A 27,066-nucleotide genomic window follows, 5' to 3' on the forward strand; every position below is an offset into this window, starting at 1 on the left:
GCAACCATCTGCTCTAAAAGGTGTAATTTATTCAAAAATTGTTTGTGGAGTTGAGGGATTGATAGTTTAGAATGGAACAATTATAGGTATGCTGAGTACATTCTTGCAAAAATAAATCATGTAATGTTTTATTGAGATAAAATATTTCAAAATTTGAAGTACAATTAAATTGTTTGCACATATAAGAGCAGTGAAATAACTTTGCAAGGTTTGCCTCATAAACCCATATATCTACAGAGTAAATAGCAGAATACAGACCATAAACTTCTGTCATAAGTGCTGCTTTCAATTTTTGTTTCATTCCACCAAAACTTTTCACATCAGTCTGGCATTTTTTTAACAACTATATACAGGACCAAATAATTATGAGTAGTAACTTGAAATATATATCATATATATTTAATCTTTACAACAAATGAAAAAGCAGTAAGTGAAAAACAAAGATATAAAAGACTGTAAAAACTCTTGAGAACATATAATGAAGTATAAGAGTGAATGTCACAACAGATTTATGTATGTTCAACTTTCAGCAAAAACTGCTGAAGATGAATCTAAGAATATTTATATATCATTCTTTTGGCACAGTAGCAGGAACCAAAATAAATTATCCAGGAATAGGATGTAATAAACAGATTCAGAGTGTAAACAAGTTAAATAAGAATTTTGAATTAAGAAATCTTTAAAGCCAAAAAAGTGGTTTTCCAGCCCTGCAGAGCACTCAACAACAGTGTTGTTTCAAATGAGTTTTTTAGTATTTCACTTTTTTTCCTGAAGTTTCTAGTTCAACTATTGTGAAAAGTATTTTGGAAAAGGTAGAACATTATCTTTGTCAGGAAAACTAACAGATTTTTATTTTTCATGAAATGCATTCTCTATGTGCACTATAAGCTGTACACAAAAAGCCAATTCCATCAATGTCAAGCCAAAAGAGCAAATGAAAAGGAACTGCAAAGGCAATTCTAAAGAGAACTAGAGAATTAGTTTTTCTCACATTCTCTTTTCTTTTGAGCTTTGATTCAGAAGGCACTTTTACAAGAGTATGCTTCTTTTTTTGCTTTTTTTTTTCCTTTTTTTTTTTTATATCTCTGTAAGTAGGAACTGTCATTAACCAAAACAAATTTAAGATTAAAAATTAGATATGTTTTCCAGATTGGGGTTTGACAAGAGCTGGGGTTAAGTTGCTCCATAGGGAGACCTATATTGTGCAAAAAAATTGCTCAGCACTAAATAGTATCTTGTGATATTCATAAAGCAGATGACATGGGACGGTCTGTAGGACAAAGCAAAATGACAATGCAGTTTTCAATACGATTCTTCTCCAGTCTGATACCATTTGAATCCTTTTGTCAAAGAAAATTATTCCTAAACTAGATCACATCCTTCAATTTCAATATGCAGAGCAAAGCTTAATAAACAGACCACATTTATTGCAAATGTAAATCCAACCTGTGCAAACAGAAAGTGATCAGTACAGTCAGATAGTCCTGTTGTGAATTCTTTGCCAGGGTTAGCATGCCCTTAACAAGTAGTACTATGACTGAGAACTAACAGTGTTAGTAACTCACAGTGCCAGATACTGAAAGCAGAAACGTTGGGACTTCTGCAGAAAGGACCGTGGTGTTCTATGAGCACTGAGTGCTACCGGAGGCCCTAACAACTGCTTATGAAAGTTGCATTGCAAGATAGCTATCAAAATCAAAAATCCTACTTGCTACAATCAACTGCTTCTAAAATCCTGCCCACCTTTACTGTGTGATCTGGAGTAGATAAATAAAAAATATAAATAAATAAATAAATAAAAACAATTGTGAGTGGGTGGTATAAGAAGAAAAAGATATTTTTAAAAAGACAAAGAATATTCTGCATTCCAAATTTCTCATCCTATCTCGCTTTCTGTTTCAGCATCTTTATGCTGATTGAAGTTCTTCAGGCAGTTTTTAAAAAGACAAAAAATATAAATAAAGTAAATTGAAACAAATAAGATCTAGGACAACAAAGAACACATCATAAACTGCATTGCAGAATGTGAATAAAAAATAATGCCTGTTGCAGCTTTTTCCCTTATATGCTTTGACTCTTATCTCACATAAGTTTGAAATAATTCCAGTTTTCTTGGTATACATTACCAAACTCCATGTTTTTCTATTTATCCTGCATATATTTATGACCTTAGGAGTTTCTTCCCTGTTTTCACTGAGCTACAATATTAAACTTCAGAAGCTTACATATTGGGGTTTAAAATGGTTTCATTCACAATATTTTCATTCATTTTTTTTTTTTGTTCTGTTTTTTGAGTTGATGAGGTGTCTTTTCTCAGGCATCTGAGATAATCCTTGTTACAGCAGTATTTGTTATTCTAAAAACTGTCTTCAGAGCATAATTGCTTGTCTTTGACAAATACCTTACGCCCTTGGTGTGCTTCTCTTTAGATATGATGAAACCTTAAAATAACCTCTCCCATTTTTTATATGGTTTGAGTTGTAATTTTTTGCTCTAAATTAAAAAAAATATTTTCATACTGACAGCACTAAAAACTGCATGCTCTGTCACACAGACTGCACCCCTCAGTTAGAACAGCTTTTCTTATTTCCATGATGCAGATGGACACTGGCAGAGCCACTTGCCCATGTCAGTTGGCAAATTATTGGCTCGCTTGTTTATTTCACATTTCCAGTGCATCCCAGGGACCCTGCCTTCCAAAGTACTATTGCTTTAGTGGTTTTCTTGAAAATCTGAGTCTTCTTTCTGGGTTTGGTTTTTTAGCCCTCTGTGCTGTTTTCAGTGCAGTGTTGCCATTATTTCATATGACTGGCAGTTGACAGTTTTTCTCTTTGAAACGCCCTCTCCTTCAAATCCAATTTCCTAATTATTTAATGGGAAAGGAACAAGATCTCTGGCCATTGTTTTATTACTTATATTTTGGGTGAAAAAACCAAAGACATGGTAACAGAAAGGACTCCTTTAGGAAATAAGTCCAGGTAAACAAATGAGAGATGTCTAGATCATACTAGAAAATTATGTCCTGGCCATGCCCCCTCATGACTTCTTGTGAACCTCCTTGCTGGAAGAGCGTGAGAAACTGCAGTCCTAGATGTAGGGTAAGCACTACTGACAATGACTGAAATACCAGTGTGCCATCCACATTATTCTCATACTACAGGCAAAACAGCACTGTACCAGCTGAGATGAAAATTAACTATCACAGCCAAAACTAGGTTATCACACTTTCTATTCGTATCTGCTTAGTATAGAGTAACTGGTCATTCCAAGGGGTGACTGAATATAAGTTGGTTCAATCCAATTTATTTGGAAAGAATTAATACAAAAAGGATGTGTATGCAATTTTATCCTTGTCATATTCCCTACCTATCCTTTACAGACTCAGAGGCCATTTATGTCCATGAAGGACAATATAACAAATGTTGAATTCACTCATCACTTTTAACTAAGTCTGTAGCCTTCTACAGACTAGAGACATTGACAGTCATTAACTAAATGCAGTCTAAGATAGTTTTAATTATATGGTCACTTAGGCTTTTTGTAGGGGACTGTTGTTTCATAAACCAAATTCTTTCCTCTACATTTCTTGAAGTGCAGCTCTGTTTATCAGACATGGGTAAAGTCTGAGTTTTTGAAGACATTTTCTGAAACTAATTTGTACTGCATCTGAGTGTTTCAAACTTACCTTCACTTACCCCACATAAGGAAATTATGTTTTTGCTAAAACTGTGAACTAAAATGAAAGCAGTTTTAATAATCTTGGATACACAACTGACAGATACACTCTTCTGTGGGTTAAGAGAGTGATGGTGAATGGTGCCCCATCCACTTGGTGGCCAGTCACCAGTTGTGTCCTAGGAATCAGTGTTGGGCCCAGTCCTGTTTAATATCTTTACTGAGGCTCTGGATCAGAGAACTGAGTCCATCAGCAAATTTGCAGATGACACCAAGCCTAGAGTGAGTGTTGATCTGCAGGAGGGCAGGAGAGCTCTGAAGGGACCTAGACAGGCTGGAGAGATGGGCCAAATCCAAAGACAGGAGGTTTAACAAGTCCCAGTGTGAGGTCCTGCACTTTGGCCACCACAATCCCCTGCAGTGCTACAGGCTGGGGACAGAGTGGCTGCACAGTGCCCTGGCAGAAAGGGACAGTGCCAGACTGAGTAAGAGCCAGCAGTGTGCCCAGGTGACCAAGAAGGACAATGGCATCCTGGCCTGTATCAGGAATAGTGTGGCCAGCAGGACCAGGGAACTCAATCTTCCCCTGTTCTCAACACTGGTGTGACTGCACCTTGAGTGCTGTGCCCATTTCTGGGCCCCTCAGTTTAGGAAGGACGTTGAGGTGCTGGAGTGTGTCCTGGGAAGGGCAGCAGAGCTGGTGAAGGGTCTGGAGCACAAGTCCTATGAGGAGCAGCTGAGGGAGCTGAGGTTCTTTAGCCTGGAGAAAAGGAGGCTCAGGGGAGACCTTCTCACTCTTTACAATGAGAAGGGTGCAGCCAAGTGGGGGTCAGTGTCTTCTCCTGGGCAGCCACTGACTGGACAAGAGTACGCAGTCGTAAGCTGCACTGGGGGGTTGGGGGGTGGGTTAGGACATTAGAAAGAAGTTCTTCAGAGAAGAAGTGATGGGGCATTGGAATGGTCTGTACAGGGAGGTGGCAAAGTCACCATCTCTGTAGTGCCATGGTCTAGTTGACAGGGTGGTGTTAGGTCACAGGCTGAACTTTGTATTTCTAAAAAGTGAGCTCAAGAACCTTATCAGACATGCATAGAATCAGAGACTCACAACATGGTTTGGGCTGGAAGGGACCATAAAGATGATTTTGTTTCAACCCCTCTGCCATTGGCAGGGAACCTTGCACTCAACCAGGCTGCTCAGAGCCCTGTCCAACCTGGCATTCAACAGGCATGAAGATGTTTTTGCTAGTATTAGCCTATTACTGATATTATTGTAGCTCACAGAAGCCTATGAAGATATCAGAACTTCACAATTCTATATGCAAACAGAAGATAAAAGCCCAGCTTCCAGCAACAGGCTATTAACTGCACACTACCTCTGGTTCCTCTTCACTCTGATATTTCGAGTTTTGGGGTCAGTCCTATGAATCTTGGAAACCTGCCCTTTCAAACTGTTACCTCTTTGTAGAGCTTTGAAGTTTTGAAGAGCTTCAAATATGTGGTCAACATCTCTTTGTGGGTCAAGCATCTCCAAATCCACAACATCCTTTGACTTGATTTGATAAAGTTGCCCTCCTTAAATCTTTCCCTGGACCTGTAATTACAAAAGGCTGTATCAAGATCAGAGACACAGCACATTTTTAGCTGTACTACTTACACTAACTGTCTCTGAAACTTGATCTGGACTTCTATAGTCTACTGGTTTATTTTAGTTATCATTTGGGATGTGGGTTGGGTTTTTTTTTTTTTTTTTTTTTTTTTTTTTTTTTTTTTTTTTTTTTTGTGGGTACCGCAAGAGATGGGGAATGATGGTGAACCAGATTAAGACCCCAGTAAAAAACACAGACTACTTTTAATGTGAGTCAGTACTAGCCTGGTTCACTTTGCCATTTAGCAGTACTTGCAAAGAGAGGTGGAATGAATTTCAAATGGGAGGACAAAATTGCTTACATTAATAATATCCCTAATGTCTCACCAAAAGACCCACATGTAAGCGCAACTATTTTCTAACATGGGAAATACAGGGAAGATACTCTTAATATGAGAGGCTCAAACACAATTTCTAAAATGTAAACAAACTAGTTCTCCAAGAGATTATAGTATCTTCTGCACCAAAGAAGAAAAGTATTTCACTTGCTCCTTCCTTTGGTATTGCAGAAAACAGCAAAGTATGTTGCCCAGAGAGGCTGTAGATGTCCCATCCTTGGAAACATTCAAGGTCAGGCTGGACAGGGATCTGAGCAACCTCGTCTGATTGAAGATGTCCCTGCTTATTGCAGAGGGGCTTGGACTATATGGCCTTTAAAGGCTTCTTCCTACCCAAACTATTGCACTGATGGCAAAAATACAAGGTCACTGCTTTGGGTCATTACAGAGAGAGCAGCTGGGAGTGGCTTTGATGAAAAATGTTTCTTCCACATACACCTACCTGTCCATGGCTCTAGTTTGCTGAATTTTGCCATCAGTCATGACTGGGATATAAGAGGGAATGAAACATTTCAGTTGCACATGAGGTATATGGCAGTTTTCAGATGTCCTTGGAACCGGAACATCTCACAACCATCCTGTGCAGGCAGAATCATGAGAGCATTTGCATGATGCAGGTTGTCAGCAGTCATCTGACCAACTCCGGAGAGTTTTTCAAGGGAGGAAGACACTATATCCTTGAAATCAAACCCAGATGCTTCTCGCTATGCAAGTACAAAAGTATTGGGACGGCTTGTGGTGATCAGTGTTTTACTGTAGGCCAATGCAACACAGTCCTAATGTATTTCTGAAGATGCCTGAAACATCTAAAATGAAAAATTTTATCGTCTTTTATTTTTACAAACTCCTAAGTGATCAAAATGGAAAGCTGGGAGTGGAAACACGACCTTCCCAGTGAGATCTACCAGTACTCGACCAACATCCCGATATCTAGATGCCGGTACCCGCCTGGTCCCTGTCAGCGTTGCCGGCGGCCCGCTGCCCTCTCGGACTTTATTCCGAGAGAGTTCCTCAAAAACCCGGTTTCTGGGCAGCACCCCGATATGCCTGCCCGGCCCCGACGCTGCCGCCTTAGCGCCGCCCCCACTCCGCACACGCTGCTCTGGCGAGGGGCCCGAGGGCGGCGGGGGCGGGAGGCCGAGGCCACCGCCCCTCGCGCTCCACTTCCGGGTTCCCTGCCGCGCCCCCGGGCGCTGACGTCACTGCGCGCGGACCCCGGAAGTGGAGCCAGCAGGGGGCGGGCGGAGCCGCGCGCGGCACTAGGCCCGGAGCGGCCGCGCGCTCCCCGTGACGGCGCCGCGCGCGCCCCGCTCCGCCGGCGACGGCGCCAGCGGCAGCGCCAGGTACGTGCGGCGGCCCGGCCCGGGCAGCGCCGCCGGCGAGGGGCGCGGGGGAGCGGCGGCCGCGGGCCCTCGGGTAGCATGGGGGCGACCGGCTCCCGCGCCGCCCGTAGCCGGCGAGTCGGGGTGGCGGCGCCCAGGTGCCTCTCCAGCCCTGCAGCGGGATGAAGACCGCGGCCCCGCGGTCGTCCCGTGTGCTTGGCGTCAGGCCCAGAGCGGCGGCGGGAGCGGACTGGGCGACGGCGGCTGTCCCCGAGCCGTCCTCGCTGCCACGTGGGCTGCCGGAACGGGTGTAGAAATACCGGTGTGCCTGTGTCGCTGGGGGTGCGGGGAAATGGCCACCGTGTCACTGCCCAGGCTAGGCCCCCAGGCTCTGCCGAGTGCTGCGCTGTGCCTGCTGCCGCTTCACGTTGTTGGCACTTGCGCGACTGTTTCCCGATATCACGGCTGTCACATGAACCAGAAAAAGGGAATATAACAGTTATAGTTTGCAATTTTCTACATAACATCGAAGGGTTTTGTTTTTCGGAACGTGTCATTACAGTCATTGCTGCAGGTTTTGATGCTGTCAGCACCAAAGCCAAACGAGACTTGCTAGTTTTCCCCGCTGCCTAATGCAAGCTTTCTATATAGTCGTAAATGATAAAAGATAATTCAAGCGTGATTCCTCTCACTATGATTTAGCTGGGTTTGAGTGATAGTTTTAATTCCAAGTAATCATTCCAAGTATTGCTCTTCGTATTAGGTGGGATTAAACACTTCTTTTTAGACTTAAGTTTCTTGTAGTTGCTCTGGCAGCTTAGAAAGGTGCATAAAATACTTGCCATTTCTTAGTTATCCAAATATAGGGAAATGATTTTTCAGTTTAAATTGTTACTTTTACTTGGTTTTGGTTTGGCATGGTGAAAACTCAAAATTTGAAATTCTAAACCAGGAGAGATTGGGCATCTAGAGTCCCTTTCCAAAATGCTTTGCTTTTTGAGGAACTGTTGCCTTCGCTTTTCTTTCAGAGCTAAGTACTGAAGCTTCTGAGAGATATTGAACTGTTTTCCTTCCAGATACCTAACTTTTTATTGTGGTGTTGCATGAACTAAGCTGCTCAGAACCACATAAGCCAGCTTGTCACAAAATGTGTCTTCCACTTTACAGATTTTTTTGCATTAGATTTTGCTAAAGTATTAAGTTTGTATGAACAGGTAAGAGACATTGTTCAGGACATAACATCATTGGCAAAAAAAGTATTATAAAAGCAATAGCAATTACAAAGCTAACTGGATACTTTTGATCATAATGGAGAACTAATTTGGTGACAGTGAAGAGGGAGGTGTTAACAATATTTGCCTTCAAAGGAGAAGAAATACCCATAATACAGCAGAAAGCTAGTGTCCTTTTAGTAACCCTTAGTATTTTCTTGGAAACTTTAAGGAGGCAGGGGGTGAAAGAGAGTGGCATCATGTTCTATTATGAATGGCAAAGCAGTCTTATGATAGCATCTTGCTTAAAGAATGTAAAATTAGGTATTTTGTAACTGCATAGGAAAAAGTGAAAAATCTCTTGTGTAGGGGAAACTAAAATTTTAACAGCTGAGGATAGTGGCTTGGGGTGTGTCACAGAGTGCAGTCAATGTGAAAATACAGAAAGGATGTCTTTACATGCTCCTCTGGGTTTAAAATTTATTAAAACTGCTGTTCTGAGTGTTTTAGTATTATTTCACTTTCTTTAAAAAGAAAAAAAAAAAGATTATTTGCTGACCAGAATATTGGTCTTCACAGCGTAGCTCCAGATAGAAGTCCTGGGTGATGGCTGTTGCTGAAGTTGCTGCCAGTACTTACTGCCTGCTTGTCAGCTGGAGGTCTGATGTGCCTGCCACCGCTGGTGTTAGTCTAGGCACTCCCCAACCCACCTCTGTCAGAACATGGTGGGTTAAGACAGATGTAATATTTATTGTGTTTAAGCTGACCTGACTCTTTTTGTCTGCAGTAGGTAAGCAGATGCAGGTAGGCATAGGAATAAGATAAAAACTTCCAGCAGGCCAACAGTACTGAGCAGCTGGAGGCAGACAAGGGCATCGTCATTTCAGACGCACAGCGCACACTCAGACTGCTCTCTTAGTGAAATACCTTTAATTATTGGAGTTTTCTCACCAGTGGCTGGATTTTGTCTGTCTTCTTGAGATTGCCTTTTCAGTGATTGTAGCCAGTTATGACTATATTTAAATCTGCAAGTTGATTTGACCATGGTCTTTACTGAATTGCCTTTTATGTACTAGTCAGCAAATGTTTGGGAAGGCTTCTCCTTATAATTACTCAGTGGGGATTTATCTTTTAGAATCTCTTCTTTTAAGTTCACAACCTTATTTTTTTTTCCCTTGAAGACTCAGCACTGACTCTGGAGGTTTTGCCCATTTCAGGCTCTATAGAAAAAGTCCTGAATACAACTCTATTGCTGATACTTTGAATCTGCCCCACTGTTCCTTTGGGGAATAATGTGCTGTCGTAACGGAGGAGTTTTTTAGATTTACAATAGATTACTGGAATTCTTTGAAGTAAAGCATACATACAAAGAATGAATAGATATCTTTTCATTTTTTTTTCCACAAGCTTACTGAAACAAACTGGTTAACAATGGACATGAAAACATCCTCTTATGAAATTTTATACTGCTCTGTGAATTTGTTTGGTGCTTTAGAAGAACATTTTTTTCTCTTACCAGGTATTGTTGTACATGTATCTACTTATTCTGCAGATGAGTTTTGCAGATTTGTACTGAGTGGAATTCCCAGACTAAAATTTAATGGGCTTAAATTTGTTATTTTTCATGGTTATTTTCCAGCATTTTGTTTGCTGTGTGGACTTTGAGAACTTAATATTCCAGTACTCATGACATTCCTTACACTGTTCTTGTAATGTGACTGAGTTTTACTGGAAAATGAAAAGATTTGCTTTTATATCATCCTTACCTTTCTGCTCAGCTCATTGTCAGTTACTCATTAGTACATTGGTTTTGGTAACGATTTTTGTTTTATGGCTGAGTGTTTCTATGAATCAGACTGGGACCAAAAGTTATTTACCTCCAGCTACAGACCCACTCTGATAAAAAAAGTGCCAGGATGCAGTTTCATAGCCTGTTCACATTAGATCCCTGTTGCTGGAATGAGGAGCTCTCCTCTCTGCTTCCTGCCCCTTCTCTCCAAGCCAAGTAGAAGATCAGCTGGCTTTACAGTGAGCCAGGTAAAGAAGCAGATCCAGCTGATACAGAGCTAGAGATAGGCAAAGAAGCAGATCCAGCTGATACAGAACTAGAGGCAGGCAATGCTTCTCATTGCTTTAGCTTCCTCACTGACATGAATGCCATCATAAGTAGTAGTGATAGGACACAGGGCAGCAGCTTTAAATTGAAAGAAGGCAAGTTAAGATTAGCTACTAGGAAGAAATTTTTTACAGCAAGGATGCTGAGACATGAGAGCAGGTTGTCCAGAGAAGCTGTGGGTGCCCCATCCCAGGATCTGGAAGGCCAGATGAATGTTTTGGGCATACTGGTCTTGTGAAAGGTGATGCTGCCCATGGCAGGTCATTGAACTAGATAAACTACAAGGTATCTCAAAACCCGAATGCTTTTATGAGTGTATAAGAAATGATGTAGGACTGGAGTGGAGAATCTAGAAGTAGAAGGGCTGTAAGTGTATCATACAGACTACAGCAGATCATGGATCTGCATCCTGAGTTACCTTGTACTTTGACTGTGGTGAAAGCTTCTCAACCACTTTTCTGAGCAATCTTTCTAGTGAGTTAATTAGAACTAACTTTCTATTAGTTAATTAATACTGCTGGTGAGGCTGGTGGCCTGCTCTGTTGTCTAGTCAAGTCTTCACTGCCTTTATTCCTGTTACACTCTCCTGAAGAGTACTGACCTCCATCTGGATGGAACCTCTCTGGTACTGCTGTTTGTATTCTGTTGAGAGTGTGTCTAAAGAGGGAAGATAAACCATGTAAGACTATCAGGCTAATTTTACACCTAAAATTCACCTAAGGTTTCTGTATTCTTCCAGGTTCTGTTGGCCAGCAGAAATTCAGGAGACCACTCTTTGCAAAGCTTGCTATATAGACATTTGGCTATTATAGGTACTGATTTTAAATACATAGGTGAAATACGTATTGTCTTAGCAAAAACACTGTTATATGAATCAATATATTTCGTATGGTGGTTTATTTAAGAAATTTTTCTGTCAGCAAGCAGTTTATTCTGTGTTGTGGTTTAACCCCAGTTGACTACTTAGTACCATACAGCCTGTTAGTCACTCCCGTCCCTTTTCCCTCTGGCCCAGTGGAATGGGGAGTGAATTAAGAAAAAAAAGGTAAAACTTGTGCATTGAGATAAAAGTAGTATAATAATTGAAAGAAAATAAAATACTACTAATGATAATAATTGTAGTGAAGAGGGCAGAGAAAGGGAAATAAAACTCGAGACAGACAAATAATGTGCAGTACAGTTGCTTATCACCTGCCGACTAATATCTAGCCCATCCCTGACAAGCCGCCATTCCTCCTTCTGGGTAGCTTCCCCACTTTATATACTGGACATGATGTTTTGCGGTGTGGAATGTCACTTTGGCAAGTTCATATCACCTGTCCTGGCTGTGGTCCCTCTCAGCTTTTTGTGCAGCTACTCACTAGCAGAGCATGAGACACAGAAAACTCCTGGACTTCGGGTAAGCACTACTTAACAATAGCCAAACCATCCACCAGCATTATTCTCATCCCAAATCCAAAACACAGCACTGTACCTCTCATCCTGAATCCAAAACCCAGCTACACTAACCCAGCCAAAACCAGGACATTCAGGCAGGCAAATGAAAGAATTTTCTTTATTGCATGTCTAGAAAGAGAGATGATGTTTAAAATAAGAATTAGCTGTACACATTGTCAATAAGAATTAGCTGTACATATTGTCAATTGTACTGCAAGTTAGCCAGTTTCAGTGTTGACTGGAAGTGCTTCCATACCTGGAGCACCAGTAATGTTACTGCTTATGTTTTTTGACGCTTGTGCATTTAAATTCAGGCCCATCGCTTTATCTTATCCCAGTTTCTGCTTTTATTAGTGTTAGTAATTATCAGTTGGTAATAAGGAGTTTTACTATAAATTTCAAGTCAAAGTTTAGGCTAATTTTCTTTTTCTTTTGAGAGGGACATGAAAATGTTGATTATATTGAAAACATTCTTGATTACTCTTTAAATACCCCACAGCACCTCCAAGATGTAGGTAAAAAGTATGAAATTTAATGGGAAGATAGCTTTGGAAATTGTGAACTATTTCCCAAGACAGCTAGTCTGGATTTGCCTGAATTACAAGCTCCATAAAGTTGCCATTTTCCATTTGTAGTATATCTTTCAAAGTACTTAATTTGAATTCTCTGGACGTTTCAGCAGGAATATATATGTTCTGCTAACCCATAGAGCTTTCTTCACTGTATCAGCTTTTTGCAGTGTCTATAGTGAAAGCTTCTGCTGGGACATGGCAAAAAGTGGTCTCTCTGGTTTCTTGTCATCCCTTGACTGAGGTATATTTTTTTGTAGGAGTAAGGATAGTGGACCCCTCATTGTTCTATTTTAGGTGTATGAAGAGAGGTGGTTTATTGTACTTTGGAGCTGTTTTATACTGCTGTGTCTTGGTTTTTTGGAGTAATAGCTGCTTGTCTGAGAATATGGACAAAGTACTTCTGATTGATCATGTTGTCAGAGTGCCAGGTACTCTCCAGCTTGTCTTCAATGCTATGTTGAAGACCAAACCTAACAAATAATGTAGTGCTTATAGTTTCTTTTGAAGTTCTGCAGGCCAGGCTTTATAAAGCCTTGAAATGCACGTTTGGGTGGCTGTCATGTTTTGGCATACATACATGCAATACATGCAAATCTAAGTCTCCTTGTTTAACTTAAGAAGTTAGTAAACTAGCTTTGCATCCTTCCTTCTTTATTTAGGCACAATGTGTAGCAAATCTTGGAAACATCTTCCTTTTTTTCCTAACAAATGGGCATCTAATTCCTCTTGCAGATCATGTGTTACAAACCCACCTTAAGAAGGAAAATGTTAAGTGGGCTAGATTTGAATAAATACAGGCACCACAGTCAAAAGGAAAGCTGAAAGTATTTCAAAGAAGAAATGGGTTTACAGGAAGCCTCCTTGAAAGACATACAGTCTGTATATCTTGAATAATGATCATTGTACTGAAACAGTATCTCCCCACTGAAGCACACTATTCAGTCTTGTGAAATAAAGTCTGAATGAAAAGAGAATTCTGTGTATGTATGTTGGTATCTCCCATGCTGCAGGAGTGTGTTAACATAGCCTACCTGCAAGCCTAGGGGGAAGATCTCAGAACAAGCATAGCCATCAAAATCAAAGCTACAATTTACGCAAACTTGCATTTGATACATGATAATCAATAAGTCAAAAATTAGTGCAAGTTTCCTTACACTTTATTTTAAATGTTTGCATTTTGGAATAGCAGAGTTTGAATTTTGGAAGCATAAACTATTTCCTACCACAGTGATCACTGCTTGAGTCCTTCTTTTGCTCTCTCTATATTTCTTTCGTGGCCATGTTGGCAAATCAGGCTAAAAAGTTTTTAGGCAGCAGCTGTATCCTGGTTCTGTCACCTCAGTGGCACCAGGTGAAAATTGATAAATTAAAGTGTACTCATAAAAAAAAAAAAAAAAAAAAAAAAAAAGAGGAGGGGGAGGGTAAAGAAAGAAAGGAAGGTAGTTTTAACTCAGATCAAGTCCCTATTTTGGTTTAACTCAGATGTGAATTCTGTGAACTGGTTCTCTGTGCATTGCTACAAACAGTTCTGTCAGCTGAGGGGACAGCATGGGTAGGGGGTGGGACTGCAAAAGTCATTTTGCAAAGATGTGTTTGTGAATATTTCTTTTGATTCTAAGACCTGGGGGCAGGAAGGGTCTTTGTTCTGTATTTGCTCTCTGTGAAACAGTGGGGTACTTGTTATCTGCCTGGATGAAGTTGAACATAGCATTCCCTGGCCTTGGATTTAACATTTCTCAGTATAAGAAATTGTCCTCAATTTTTAGAAACTTTGAGCCTGTTCTGATAATAGCAGCATGTAGACTCCAGGTTATTTCACTCTGTGTTATGTCCACTGTGATAATGAAACTTTTATTTCCATCAAGAAGCAATATGTGCTTAACCACCTTGCTGTGTGAGCTTTCGTATCTGTAGCAAACCCCAGCTAGTATCCTGACTTGTACGTTCTTTATTAAGACATGATTTTTTATTGTCAGTGACTCAGAAACAGACAGTGACATTTTTGGCACACAGTACCATTTGTTCTCTGTTGTTGCTCTTTCTAAATAGGTTAAATCTCTTGAATTGTAGCATTACATTCATGTGAATCATCCTGTCAATTTCACTAACATCAAATGTACATTCCTGCAGGAGAGCTCTAAGTTCTTGATCATTATCTTTCAACATAATTCTCTGGGCAATTAAAGATTTTTAAAAAAAATTTGTCTTTTCATTCTTTTTTCTGTTAGTTCTATTATCCTTGTCTTCCTTTCTGGTGAGTATTTAAGTAGTCATAAAGATTAGGGTAACTCGCTAAGGAATAATTGCAAGAGGACTACTTGCAGAAGGACCAAAAAACCCAGAAGCTTGATTTTTTGCTTATTTGAGGTAGTTGGTTGAAGCAGGAATGAAGGAATAGAAATATACTGAGATGGAAAGTCCAAGTCTGTGAGGATGTCAACCCATACCTGCATTTTTTGAGATGAAAGATAAAACTATTATGTGGTTTGTTTCAGACACTGAATTTTTCAAAGTTAGTAACATGTTCATTTTGAGAAGCTCTGATTTTTGCCTTCCCAGTAATGTCCAGAGGCAACCTTTTTAAGAACATTGTTTTAAAAATTCCAGAGAATCACGGTCTTTAGAGTTCACTACAAAGAGGGATATAAGAAAGCTTTATTTCTGTGAGAATGTTTAACTATTTAGCTTTCAAAAAAAGGAGCATGATGTAGATAACATAATATTTTTTCTTTGGTTGGTTGTTCTAAATTGCATTTATCTTTTGCAGTGTAGGACAGCAGATAAATAACTTGTAATGTTTTACTTAATGGGAAATGGTGGTATGTATACTTCCCCCCAAAAAGTATACTGTGAGGATAGTCAGACATGGGAATGGGGCCCACAGAAGTTGAGGAATCACTGTTGCACATTTTCAAGACTTGACAAGTGCCTAAGAAGCACATTCTGGTAACACCTTTAAGTTGACCTCTAAAGGTATGTGTAGATCGATACAAGGTATACCTTACCATATACCTGGTGCTGTGTTGCTGTGCTTTGGTGTTTCAAATTAGGAAGAAGGTAGTTGGTACAGTCTGCTTTTATGTAAGGTATCAACCTCAGTATTGGTGTGTAAGAATCTCCAGCAAGTCTACCTGTACAAGACGTGCTGTGCTCTCCTTGTTGTTTGGGCATGCCTGCCAGCACCGCAGAACAACTGACTGTGCTTGTTCTGCCACAGGGCTGTGGTGAGGATGTGCAGTAGATAACAGGGAGTGTGGTCTTAGGAAAGCTCTCAATTGGCTGTGTCATTTCTGTAATCATTCTATAATGGCAGGATGAATGACCAGGGGACAGGAGCAGTGTAGACAAAGGGAGCTTGGGAACAAGGAGTTGAGTTGGCAGTGTCTCTGTGAAAGTTCTTGATATGAAAAGACAAATGAGAACTTGGGGAGGGAGCAGAATGGTGCTAGAAGCTCTTGGGATAGAATGTGAAGCCAAATAAGACAGCGAGCTTTCGAGAGAAATAGGAGAGGATGATTAAAAGGTACTTAAATGTGGAAAAGGAGCAATTGGGGTTGTACTTAAAACTCAAGAAGGTTAGACAAAATACTGAGTGTCTCCTTATTAAATGAGTATCTTCATTCAGTGCCTTGACAAAGGCAGAAGTGCAGTGGGAAAAAAAACATATCATTTTGCCTTCTGTATTGGGTTTTGTGCGGCAAGGTTTTAGTAGCAGAGGTCTGCAGGTGTGGCTTTTGTGAGAAGCTGCAAAAGCTTTCCACATGTGCAGCAGACCCAGTGCCAGCCAACTCCAAGATGAACATCCTGCTGGTCAAGGTTGTACCCCTGCAACCCATGGAGGTTCACAGAGGGGCAGGATGGTGCCCAAAGGAGCTTCCCAAGAATGTAGTGGACAGAAATGTAGATATAGATGACACTACCTTAGAGAAGTAGTTGTGTTTTCTATGTTGTGTTTTGTATGAGACTTTACTTCTGATGCACATGTGCTGATCTTTTTTTTGTGCAGGTGGTCTTAATTTTGGTATTCTCTGGTACCTGTAGAGTTAACATTGTTTTGGTAGTGTGTCTTTGGGTAAGGAGGGCACAAATTTTGGCTTTTTCATACCAATTGACTTAGAATTAGAAAGGAATTCCTGAGAACACAAAACTGAGACCCTACTTTTACAGCAGCATTTAGTAACAAAACATGGTGAGTCTGAAAGTTTTGGTTTTTCTAAGGTGGTTTTTTTTCCTTTTTTCCTTCCTCTCTAGCGCAAGGAATTTAGGACAGAACATTTTTGCTTCTTTGCCCTATGTCACATTTTTAAGCTGTTGCAACTGAAATGTTTCTTCCACTTTCATTTTGAAGTAGGTAAAAAATATAAGATATTAGAGGGCTAGCTACATTATTGTGTGGATGTTTGCAGCGTATTTTTGCTTGCTGTTCTGTAGTTGATTTAGTACTTTACTTTGAAGATTCATTTTGTCCTGTGTGTATACTGCAAATATGACCGTGTAGTGCTCAGTACAGCATTAATTTAATTACAGAAAAAAATTCTTGTTTACACAATAATACTTTATAGGTAGTGCTATTTCAGCACATATTTTGAAAATTGTCAGTTGTCTGAGAAAATGTTTGTATTGCCTACAACATGCTTTTCAGGAGTCCGTTGTGCTCAGTGGGGGTGATGCTGCTTTGTATTTTTCCCATTCATCACACTGTTTAATGTATCTCTATTTTTCTTGTATTTATTTTTGTCTTGGGAATCGATATGATCAGCTGCTGTAGAGGTTGACGTAAAGAATTTTAACATTAGTCCTTAGTAAAAATGTATATTTTTCATGACTTTTTAAGATGAGACATTATCTGGCTGATCAAAAGATGACATAGAGGTAAAATAATTTTAATGCATTCTGTACTCTTTTCCTGTAGTTACACTTTGTTTATCGATAAACGTTGTAGTTATTACATTTTTCAGCTACCATGCTATTCAAATTTCTAAGTTGTGTTTAACAGCAAACAATGGGGATTTTAAAAATTGAATGGAACAGAGAAACTGGAAAAAATTACTTTGGGTTATAATCAAAATTTCTTGGAAAGAGACTCTGTTAAGTTTGTTTAGTTTACCAGAAGAAAGAGATAGGACTTGGCTGTGGTGTCTAATCATGTAAGGGAAACATAGAGAGAAAACTTAACATACAAAGGTGTAACAATAATTAGTGACTGAAGCCTGAAGCCAAAGTAATTAAAACTGGAAAGAAAGTACAAATGACAATGACTAGCCTTTCAGAAATTACAGCAATTGATGGACTGTTTAGCTCTTAATAACTTGAATTTTGCCATGGATGCCTTTCTGTAAGAACTGCTGTAGTTAAACAGTTACTGGTCTTAGAGACTGGTGTTGAAGAAAATAAAAGGCCTCTGTTTAAGAGGATGTAGTTGATTTTGAGGGACTATCTGGCCTGAAACTGTGAACCTTCCAAGAAAAAATGAGGAATTTATAATGATTTTTTTTTCCCAAACTAGGTTGCAGCTCCCCGTGTCTTTCTCCTCTTGATTTTATCTTTACCTTTGCATTAGGCAGTACTTGGCTGATCTCTGCTCAGTCACATGCTGCACTTAAAAAAATTAAAGACAGTTTTTCTCCTTAGTAGGGATTCCTTCAAACTGGTAGGAAATGCAGTGCTTTCAACAAAATGGACAAAGAATTTTGCAATGTTGCTTTAGAATGACTGAAGTTTCTTTAGCCCATGTCTTTTAGTGGTTACTGCTAGGACAGAGAGTTTAGGCTTAAAGGTTAAACCAGTCCCACAGACACATCTGTTTAGCCTCATTGAAATAGTTCATCAAACAAGTAGAATTTAATTTCAAACAAGTAGAATTTAATTTAATTTTAAATCAAAATTCGAGGCTTTTGCTTTATAGCATGGAAAGTAAAAGTATGAGTGTTATGGCAAAAAGATTGAGAATAAAACAAGGGCACTTGGTCCACATTTTTTCCTTCTCACTTTCAAATCAAAGGTGCAAATGAAATGGCCAGATCATTGTCATAATTACTATCTGTATTTGTGGACAGCTGTAATCCATCATGCAGGAAGACTAGTCCAGAAGGAATTGCATAAGGTTTGACAAAGATATGTGTGAAGTTGTGCAATGACAATGGTATAATTCCCAAACAGCAAGCAGACTGTGGTATGATTGGCTGGGGTGTTGTGCTTAAAAGAAGCTTGGTGTGCTGCTGGATGGCAAACTGAACAATGTGCCCTTTTGTCAATGAAGTCAAAGTGATTCTCTGGTATTGGTAGGAGATGTGCTAGGGTGCTGAGTCTGGTCTGTCCCCTGATTTCAAGAGATATTGATGGAAAATTGGAGAAGATCCAGCAGATAGCCATCAGGATGATTTATGTGTTAGAAGGATGATTAGCATGTTAGAGAGCCTGGAGAAAAGTTCAAAGAAATTGTTTAGGTTGGAAAAGACATCTTCAAGTTCAGCTGTTAACCCAGCTCTGTCAAGTCCTGCCAGAAATGATGTTTTTAAGTGCCACATCCACACACCTTGTAAGGGATGGTGATTCTACCACTACCCCAGGCAGCCTGTTCCAGTGCTTGACAGCCTTTTCAGAGAAGAAATTTTTCTAATATCTGATCTAAACCTCCCTTTGTGCATCTTGTGGCCATTTTCTCTTGTTATTTGTGAGAAAAGCCCAACCCCTATGTTGTAGAGAGCAAGAAGGTCTTCCCGAGCCTTCTTTTCTCCAGGCTAAACATGCCCAGCTCTCTCAGGCAGTGCTCATAAATACTTGTGCTCCAGACCCTTCAGCAGCTTCACTGCCTTCCTGTGTACATGTTCCAGCGCCTCAGTGGAGAGACGGCTTGGAAAGGTTTCATCAGTCATCCAGTACATAGAAGATAGTTGTGAAAGAGAAGCTGTGTTTTTCTCAGAAGGATGAATAGTGAGAGCAGAAATTTCATCTCAGTATACGGAAAAGGAAGTCTTGGAGTAAGATTCTGAAAAACATGGTGGAATCACCTGCACTGGAGATATTTAAGGCTCATCTTGGCAGTACCATAGCTTACTTGATCTAAGGCCCTGTTAAAACCTAGTGAAATAAGGTCCAAGAGAAGGTTGGAGACTAGATCATTTCCAAAGATCTTTTCCTGCCTGGACTACTCTATGATGCTGCGGTCACAGCTTTTTGTCAGTCTTGGCTCTGGACAGAGATAGCAACGTTGTAAGTCAGGCAGTAGCAAACTGTGTAAATAAGTGTGGTTACAATTACTGACAGGTACTTGACGGAATATTTTTAATATAAATGTTGGATTTTTAGTTTTTAAAGCTGAACCAGTAAAGAAAATAAAACTTAGTTGCATTGCTTTTTTATTTTTGTTCTTTTAATGTTTAGTGAAAGAAAAGATGTACTGATATGGAAGAAAATTAAAAATGCAAGTTTGATGCAGTCAGAATTAAAATATCCAGTTATTTAAATATCCAGCTAAAAGGAATAATTTATTTATATTATTCACATTATATGTAATATATGTATATATGTATGTTGTTTTACTATGTTATGACAATCTAGCAGAAGCAAATCTGAGGGCTACAGGTGTATCACAGGGTTTTTTAATTAAGCAGTACTTGGTTCATCGGGCCATATAGCGCATGCTGCCTCTTAGGCAGGGGGCAGAGCAAAGACGGTTGAGGTACTATATTATTAGTAAAGCTTGCAGAAATCATAAACATTGAAGGAACAAGTGTTTTACAGGAGGAAAAGCTGTGGGAAGAGCTGTATGGCAGATCTCTTGAGGCAGATGTTGCCGCAAAGAAGAGATATGTACATTATGGGGATTTGGGCTTTGTAGTCTGATTCTGAAATAAGATAACTTGACGATGAAATGATGTCTTCAGTAGACCTTCATGCTCTTTTCAGCTGTGTATGATTTGATTCTGCATAACATCCATCTGATTTGTATATTTTTGTGTCATCTGCAGTATTTGCATTAGATACAGAGTAGTCAAGTGAGGTGGTGATACATATTTGCATCTGCACATTCCAGAAGATGTTGGAGGAAACAGAAGTGTTGTAGAAAACTGAATGTGCCTCTTACCTTTCTTTAGCCTCCTTTGTGCATCTCTCAGCACAGACTCTGAGGTAGAATCACAAATACCTTGCTGTTTATAAAGATCTGGGCTACAGACCTGGATGCACTGCATTTCCATCTGATTTGCATGTGTTCTTTTCAGGAGTCTTCAGTTCATGGCAGACAGTCCTTTGTAAAGTCATGCTGTTACTGAAGAGCAAAGGAGGAGAGGGGAAAAAAGGGATTTTAAAGTACTAGACACATAGGCATCTGTCTAGGGTTTTTAGCAGCTTTTCATGGTGGCCTGAGCAGAAACCATTTCCCTAGAGTTTTCCAGTTTCTTTCTTATGTGGCATTCTGGAAAATTTCTTTGGTGTCTCTCATAAGAGAAGACTCTATTAATAGTCTTAAGTTTTTCTCTGCTCAGAGGCATATTTCTTTCTCAGCTGACTCATGGGACTGCTTGAGAAAAGATGATGTTAAAAAAAAAAATTCTGGCTTTGTCCTGGAACTACTTAGTATGTGCAGAGATGAGGGTATTGAGAGTTAGTCTTCTCTACTCCATCTTTCAAGTCAAGATCCTATTAAAACCAACAATACAAAGTACAAGCATCTAAATCTCATCCAAACCCAGTTTTTTAATAAACTATCACAGGGCAATTTCAACTACATTATAAAGTAATGTCCTACCAAGTCCTCATAACTCCTTGTAATGTACACTGCCTGGAAAACCTTATTCTGTAAATAAGGAGCATAAACAAATAAGCACAACTGTTTTCCAAATAGTTTTATTGTCTCAGTTTTTTTTCTGTCCTCATCAGCTGAGATACAGGCCCATGAAATAATGGAAAGTAAATCACCCACTAGTTATAGCATTATTGCTTTTTCCATGGATTTTTCCTGATTCTTCAATTGCGTGGTCTTAGTTCTTTGTAAACATTAATTCCTTGGATTTTCCCTCACATCTGTTGTTTGTGAAGGATTCCCTCCAGCCTTTTAGGGGAAGGTGATGGTGAAGGCATCTTGAAATTAATGGCTTGCTCATCAGTGTATATTCATCTCAGGTGCTGAGATTGGGAAGGCTAAAGAAGGTTCTTTGAATTTCTTAAAGCAGGAATCCAGGCTGAATTTCCTGCCTGGAAAATGGGAAATATACAAAAAGAGATTATCTGCAAACATTTTATCTTTCAGGCCTTGGGTACAAGTCACCTGCAAATTTCTTCTCTGAACAGGATTCTCCAGGCAGCATTCTCCTACCTTCACTGCAGGGTCAATTTTTCTGTCTCCAGAGTCGATGGCCTGATTCATTAGATAACTGTCTGTTTACCTCAAGAGAAGTAGGGTCCTGTACACCTAATTATTGATCATTTGCGTATTTAAGAAAGTACTCTATTGTGGTGTTGTGGATTAGCTTCAATTAGGGGGCAAATCCTTCCTCTGCCTACTCCTTCAGTCTCCAAACAGTGGATGGGGCAAAGAACTCGAAGGGTAAAAGTGAGAAAACTCATGGATTGAGATAATGACAGTTTTATAGAGAAATAAAAGCACAGCAACAAAGCAAAATAAGGAATTGCAAATATTCAGCCATCCTCAGGAAAGCACAGCTTTGTGTGTAATGGTAACTTGGGAAGACAAACACCATCATTCCACACATTCCCTATTTCTTCTTTTCCAAGTTTTTATTGCTGAGTATGTCATCATGTGATTAGTTGGTCTCAGCTGTCCTGGCTGTGTCCCCTCCCAGCTTCTTGTGCACCCTGCCTGCCTGCTGGCAGGGCAGCACATGGAAGCAGGGGGAGCCCTTGATGCTGTGTGAACACTGCTCAGCAGTGTTAATGATGCTGTTTTCAGCACAAATCCAAACTCTACGAAGAAAACTGACTCTCCCAGAGAAAACCAGTACAAGTACTCAAAGCTATGGCTGCTGCAGGTGATAATTTCTATCTTTGTGTTTGGTTGGTATACCATTATATTGTCAACATCACAGAGGCTATGTTGAGGTTGTGCTGCCTCTTTTTCCTGTTATTTTGACGTGTTTTTTTGCTTGTGTTAATATGGATATGCTTATGAATGTAATTTTCAGTGTTTCAAGGAAGTTAAGCTAAAATCATTAAAATCTCAATGTGTGGAGTTGGGTTGACTCTGCTTGGTGTAAATTGTTGAGTTGCTGACACATATTTCTGATGCACGTGGCTCCTAGTCATCCGTTGTTTGAACTTATGGGGTAAATAAAACTGGAAGGTGGTTGCTGTGCTACTATATCAAACTTCAGAGCAGACTGCAGGGTAGAGCCCTCTCCTTAGTTAATAACTAACACCCCCTTAGATTGCTGTATTCTTTAATATACAAGAAAATGTTTAATAGGTTTTCTCTATGTAGAATATAAAAGTAGTCTTTATTATGCTCAGTTTATTTTTTTTTTCTTTCCTGCTTTCTGTAGACTGAACTGCTCTTACTTAATCATTTTGGAGTTCTCTGTTGCAGGGCTAAGTGTTAGGGAGCCAATAGTACAGTGAATCCTGTTACTGTTTCAACAAGTTACATTAGAGTTCATACAAGCTCATCAATGATAAAGTATATGAGGTAGAAGAATAAAACAAGTTGGTAATGACTGACATATAAAACAAAGAACCAAAAAAATATTAAGGGAATAAGAATTCAATGCACTGAAGTCTTTTTATTGAGAAGGAAGAAGCAATTGTGATTTGATAGTTCACTCCCTTGGTGTCAGACTCAAGATGAAAGAGTCTGTGGATTTGAATGTCTGGTTTGCCTTCTGAACCGAAGGAGAAATTTGGAAATAGATTTTGTATGTTAAGTCTTGTCTTGAATACATTGAGATTTGTTCTGTAGCTGGACAAATGTAGCTTTATATTTTAATACATTTACAATACAAATACATTTCAATACCAGTAATGCATTGTGGAAGTCACAATGGCTTAAAATTGTGTGCTTCATGTACCTTTACTGAAACAAAACTGTATAGTATAGTAATGACAACAAAGTGGAGTTAATTGAGGAAGAAGATTGTGGAAGTTCTGTTGATTGTCTTTTGTTTTTCTTGTATCTTCTGTTTTGGACTTGCAGGTGTTGTGGTCCTGTAAAAGGTTTATTGTTTACTGATGCTGTATTAGAATCACAAAGTAAGTAGTTTTGATTAGGTAGAAGTATTTTTGCGATTAGGGGGAGGTATTGTTCATTCTTGTGAACTTGAATCTTTAACCAAAACTGGTCAGACTTTGGGCTTATAATAATCAAAATTTTTATTTTTGGTGGTGTAAACAGTAGCAGACGAGCTGTTGAAGGAGAAGTCAGTAAATTTACTGATTTCCAACTCTTGTTCTTTTTCAGATTGTCCTTTGAATATTAATCAACATTTACCTCATTATTTCAAAGTTTGTTGGTAGTTTGGGTAAATGATGGCTCAGCTCCAGCAAGGAGGTCCAGATGAAAAAGAGAAGACCACTGCATTAAAGGGTATGAGTATTTTCTGCCTTTTTTTTTTAGACCACTGCATTAAAGGGTATGAGTATTTTCTGCCTTTTTTTTAAACATATATTGACATTTCAAGAATTATTGTTTAGGAAAGGAAAATAATATTATATAGTTATGAGTTAGAGCTTGGGAATTACATTACTAGAAGAGACTGTTAATCCACCTGTGCTAATGCTTATTGTCTAATGCTGTGTCCATTTATCAGTATTTTCATAAGATGGTATAAAACATAATGATATATGTTAAGGAGTAACAGAATAAGCTATTAATTGCTTTTTAAAATTTTCATATCTATCCTTTTAGAAAGTTGACTGGCTTTTGTGTTCTTAAGTTTTCAGAAGTTTTGATTTAATTTGTGTCATGCTTTTCTTTTATAGTTACACAACCATATTACACCTTTTAAAAATCTCTTGGACTAGAATGCTAAAAGGGAAGAGCCTTTCAAGACATTGATATCTATATTGGTTTTATAAAGTTCCCTTTGTATGTTTTGAAAAATAAACATATCTAAATGACTTAGGGGTAAAAATAATTTACGTAAATGGCATGTTTTAGATAGTGGCTTTCAGCTTTGGAAGTACATGATGTTGGTTAGACCTACAAGTGAGCTAACCAAACGCTGATTTAAAGTGCTTGCATTCACAGTTGTGTTCTAAATTTTCTTTCAAAGGAGAAAAAATAACATAGCTGGCCACTCGACTGTACATCCTGGATTTCTATCAAAGCACTATTAGAAAACAGTGTTCCCTTGTGATGATAGATGGTGTTTCTTCAGTTGCAACTGAGTTTTTGTGAAGTATTTGGTAAAAACCTGTGTAGTGCTTTTATCAAACTTAGTGCCAATTCTGTCCAGTTAGTATCTTTTGAGGAAACTATAGTTCAGGTTTGGAAGTAAAACTCCCATTTTTTACATGGCAATAATTAAATTATCCTTATAGATAATGATGTGATAAAGGAAAAACCCATAATGTGAACCCAAACCTGAGATGCAACAATTTTACATTTAGCTATAGAATGTCTCCTGGAGATCACTCAGTTTTCAGCTCTGTTGAACTATCTCAAATTGAGTTGGAAAGTCCAAGACCTTAGGTGAGAATGGTAGATCAGATTTGGAAAGAATCGCAAAGTTGTAAGACACTTTAGATAATTTTAATTTTAAAAGTTGCACAAGAAGAAAGTGTGTCAGTGGTTTCAGCTCAGGACAGGTGTAGTTTTCCTTAGTGACTGATGAAAGCTGTAAATCATGACAAGCTCTACATATTGTGAATAAGAATACTTCATATATTATTGTCCTTGATATTCAGGAGATTGATATTTTTTTGTTGTCTATTAAGTGACACTTCTGTGTAAATACATCTCAAAATAGATCATGGTAAGATGGTATGGAAACTCAAGTGAAAATAAATTCTAGGGATGCAATGTGACTGGAGTCTCTCCACCAAGGAGGGAAAGATGTGCTAAAGACTGTTGCTGCCTTGATTTTGTCAAAGCACAATGGAAGAAAGGACACATTTTTTTATATCTTGTTGTGGGAGCCTTCTTTGACAAAATTATTTTCTTTTTCCATATCATTTGGTTGGGAACCAAAGGAGCTTCCGCAGAGCTATCAAAGGACAGTGCACAAGAACAAACACATAATTTCTTGCATGAATTTAATTTCATGGGACTTGCTGTTAAACAGATGTGATGTAAAATGAGCTGTGGCTGAGAAAGACAGATTTAGAATCATCCAATCAGTATCTGGTGTTATATCGACATTTAGATACTACAGAGATACTCAGAAGCCATAGTACTTGTTGGAAAGATGTTGAATTTCAGCAACCATACCAGATGGCTTTTGATCCTCCAGCTTTGCCTAGTGGAATTATTCAGAAGGAAGTGTTGGTGACAATAAATAAGAGTTGGCTGGAATAAATGTAAAGTGAACTTGAAGAGTTGTAGAAGCGCAGGTCAAGGGACTTTAAAGAATGTTGAAGATAATTTTCAGTACATTTAAACAGTAGAAATTTCAAAATGTTGAATGTGTCAGTCCTAAGGTTAGGTAATGTGGGTAGCCTACTGGCAATAACACCAAGCAAAAATAGTAGTACAAAATATAAAAATAATTGTTTTAAGTAATACAAAGATGGAAACATAATTAATGCCAAATAAAACTTACAGAAAATTAGTCTTTTCAAACTGTTTTTTTTTTTTGAGCTACAGCATTGGATAGTAATAAAGGTAAACATTCATATACTTAGAACACTTACTATATTTCCTTGGTAACCCTCAGTATCTTGATTGATGAAATAATAATAGTTCAAAGTCAGTTTAGCACTCCTGGACAGAATGTTTGTGTGGTCTTCAATTTCATATAATGAAGAAATAAGAAAATTTATTTTGGTTGAATTGTTTCTTGATTTTTTTAAAATTAATAATCAGAAAATATGTTTGAAGCATAGCACTGCATTGTGTGGGTGATATGCAATGAGGAGAGGAGAGATCATTGTACACTTTCACCTCTGTATGCAGTAATTGTTTGGTCGTTACATACAGATGTAAAGATGTCCCCGTAAGTTTGCCTCTGATTAGATGTGAATCATTAAATCTAGGGTAAAGAATGTAGATGATGCTAATTCTAGTGTACTTGCATTAGTGACTGTATGTAGGCTGTACCAGGCCACACAGTCCTGATCTGAAAAGGATGTGTATGCCATGGATTACTATGAAGTGGATGGGAGTTTCTCTACCTTGAGAGCTATTAAAGGGGTTGGTTGAGAGAAAGATTCAGGTCTAACAGTCTGTGTATCAAAGGAGGGGCTGAGGATTGGTGTGGCCACACAGGTGGTAAATGCTACTGAGATGATGTGCTCAGATAATCTGAACTCCTCAAGAAGGCAGTCAAGATGCTATCAATTATTTGAAACTGAAGCTAGAGAACTTTATGTTAAAACCATGATGCATACCTGAGATACTTATTTTCTAACACTGAGGTAATGAATCATTGAAACAAATCGCTATGTCTTTGGTGACTTCCCTTTCTCTGGACATTTTTAGATTAACACAGAGATAAATATGTAGGTAAATAAATGAGTATGTGTACAGGCAGTGAAGTCCAGATGTTGAACCTTGAATAGGATTTCCCATAACAGTGTCCTGTGTTTAGTAATATTGGAATATTCTTCTGCCTGTAAGATATACAAATACCAGCAAACAC

The 27,066-nt window shown here is 38.9% G+C and overlaps 2 protein-coding genes across 3 annotated transcripts in view; both read left to right on the forward strand.

Annotated features, from left to right (window-relative positions):
* The window catches only part of KIAA0825 (KIAA0825 ortholog), a 250,652-nt gene that overhangs the window by 223,413 nt on the left and 173 nt on the right, over positions 1-27,066 (forward strand). Inside the window, exon 20 of the mRNA XM_068175710.1 lies at positions 23,727-23,852. The gene's annotated coding sequence lies outside the window, so the exon portion shown is untranslated. The remainder of the gene's footprint in view (positions 1-23,726; positions 23,853-27,066) is intronic.
* The window catches only part of ARB2A (ARB2 cotranscriptional regulator A), a 237,664-nt gene continuing 234,318 nt past the window's right edge, over positions 23,721-27,066 (forward strand). Inside the window, exon 1 of one of the 2 annotated variants that reach the window (XM_068175708.1) lies at positions 23,721-23,852. In XM_068175708.1, coding sequence (XP_068031809.1) covers positions 23,792-23,852 — 61 coding nt within the window. In that variant the 5' untranslated portion in view covers positions 23,721-23,791. Of the gene's footprint in view, positions 23,853-23,885; positions 23,899-27,066 lie in introns of those variants that run through there. The other variant, XM_068175709.1, reaches the window with a different exon arrangement.

The sequence above is a fragment of the Anomalospiza imberbis genome, chromosome Z, assembly GCF_031753505.1.
Source record: "Anomalospiza imberbis isolate Cuckoo-Finch-1a 21T00152 chromosome Z, ASM3175350v1, whole genome shotgun sequence".
Taxonomy (NCBI): Eukaryota; Metazoa; Chordata; class Aves; order Passeriformes; family Viduidae; genus Anomalospiza; species Anomalospiza imberbis.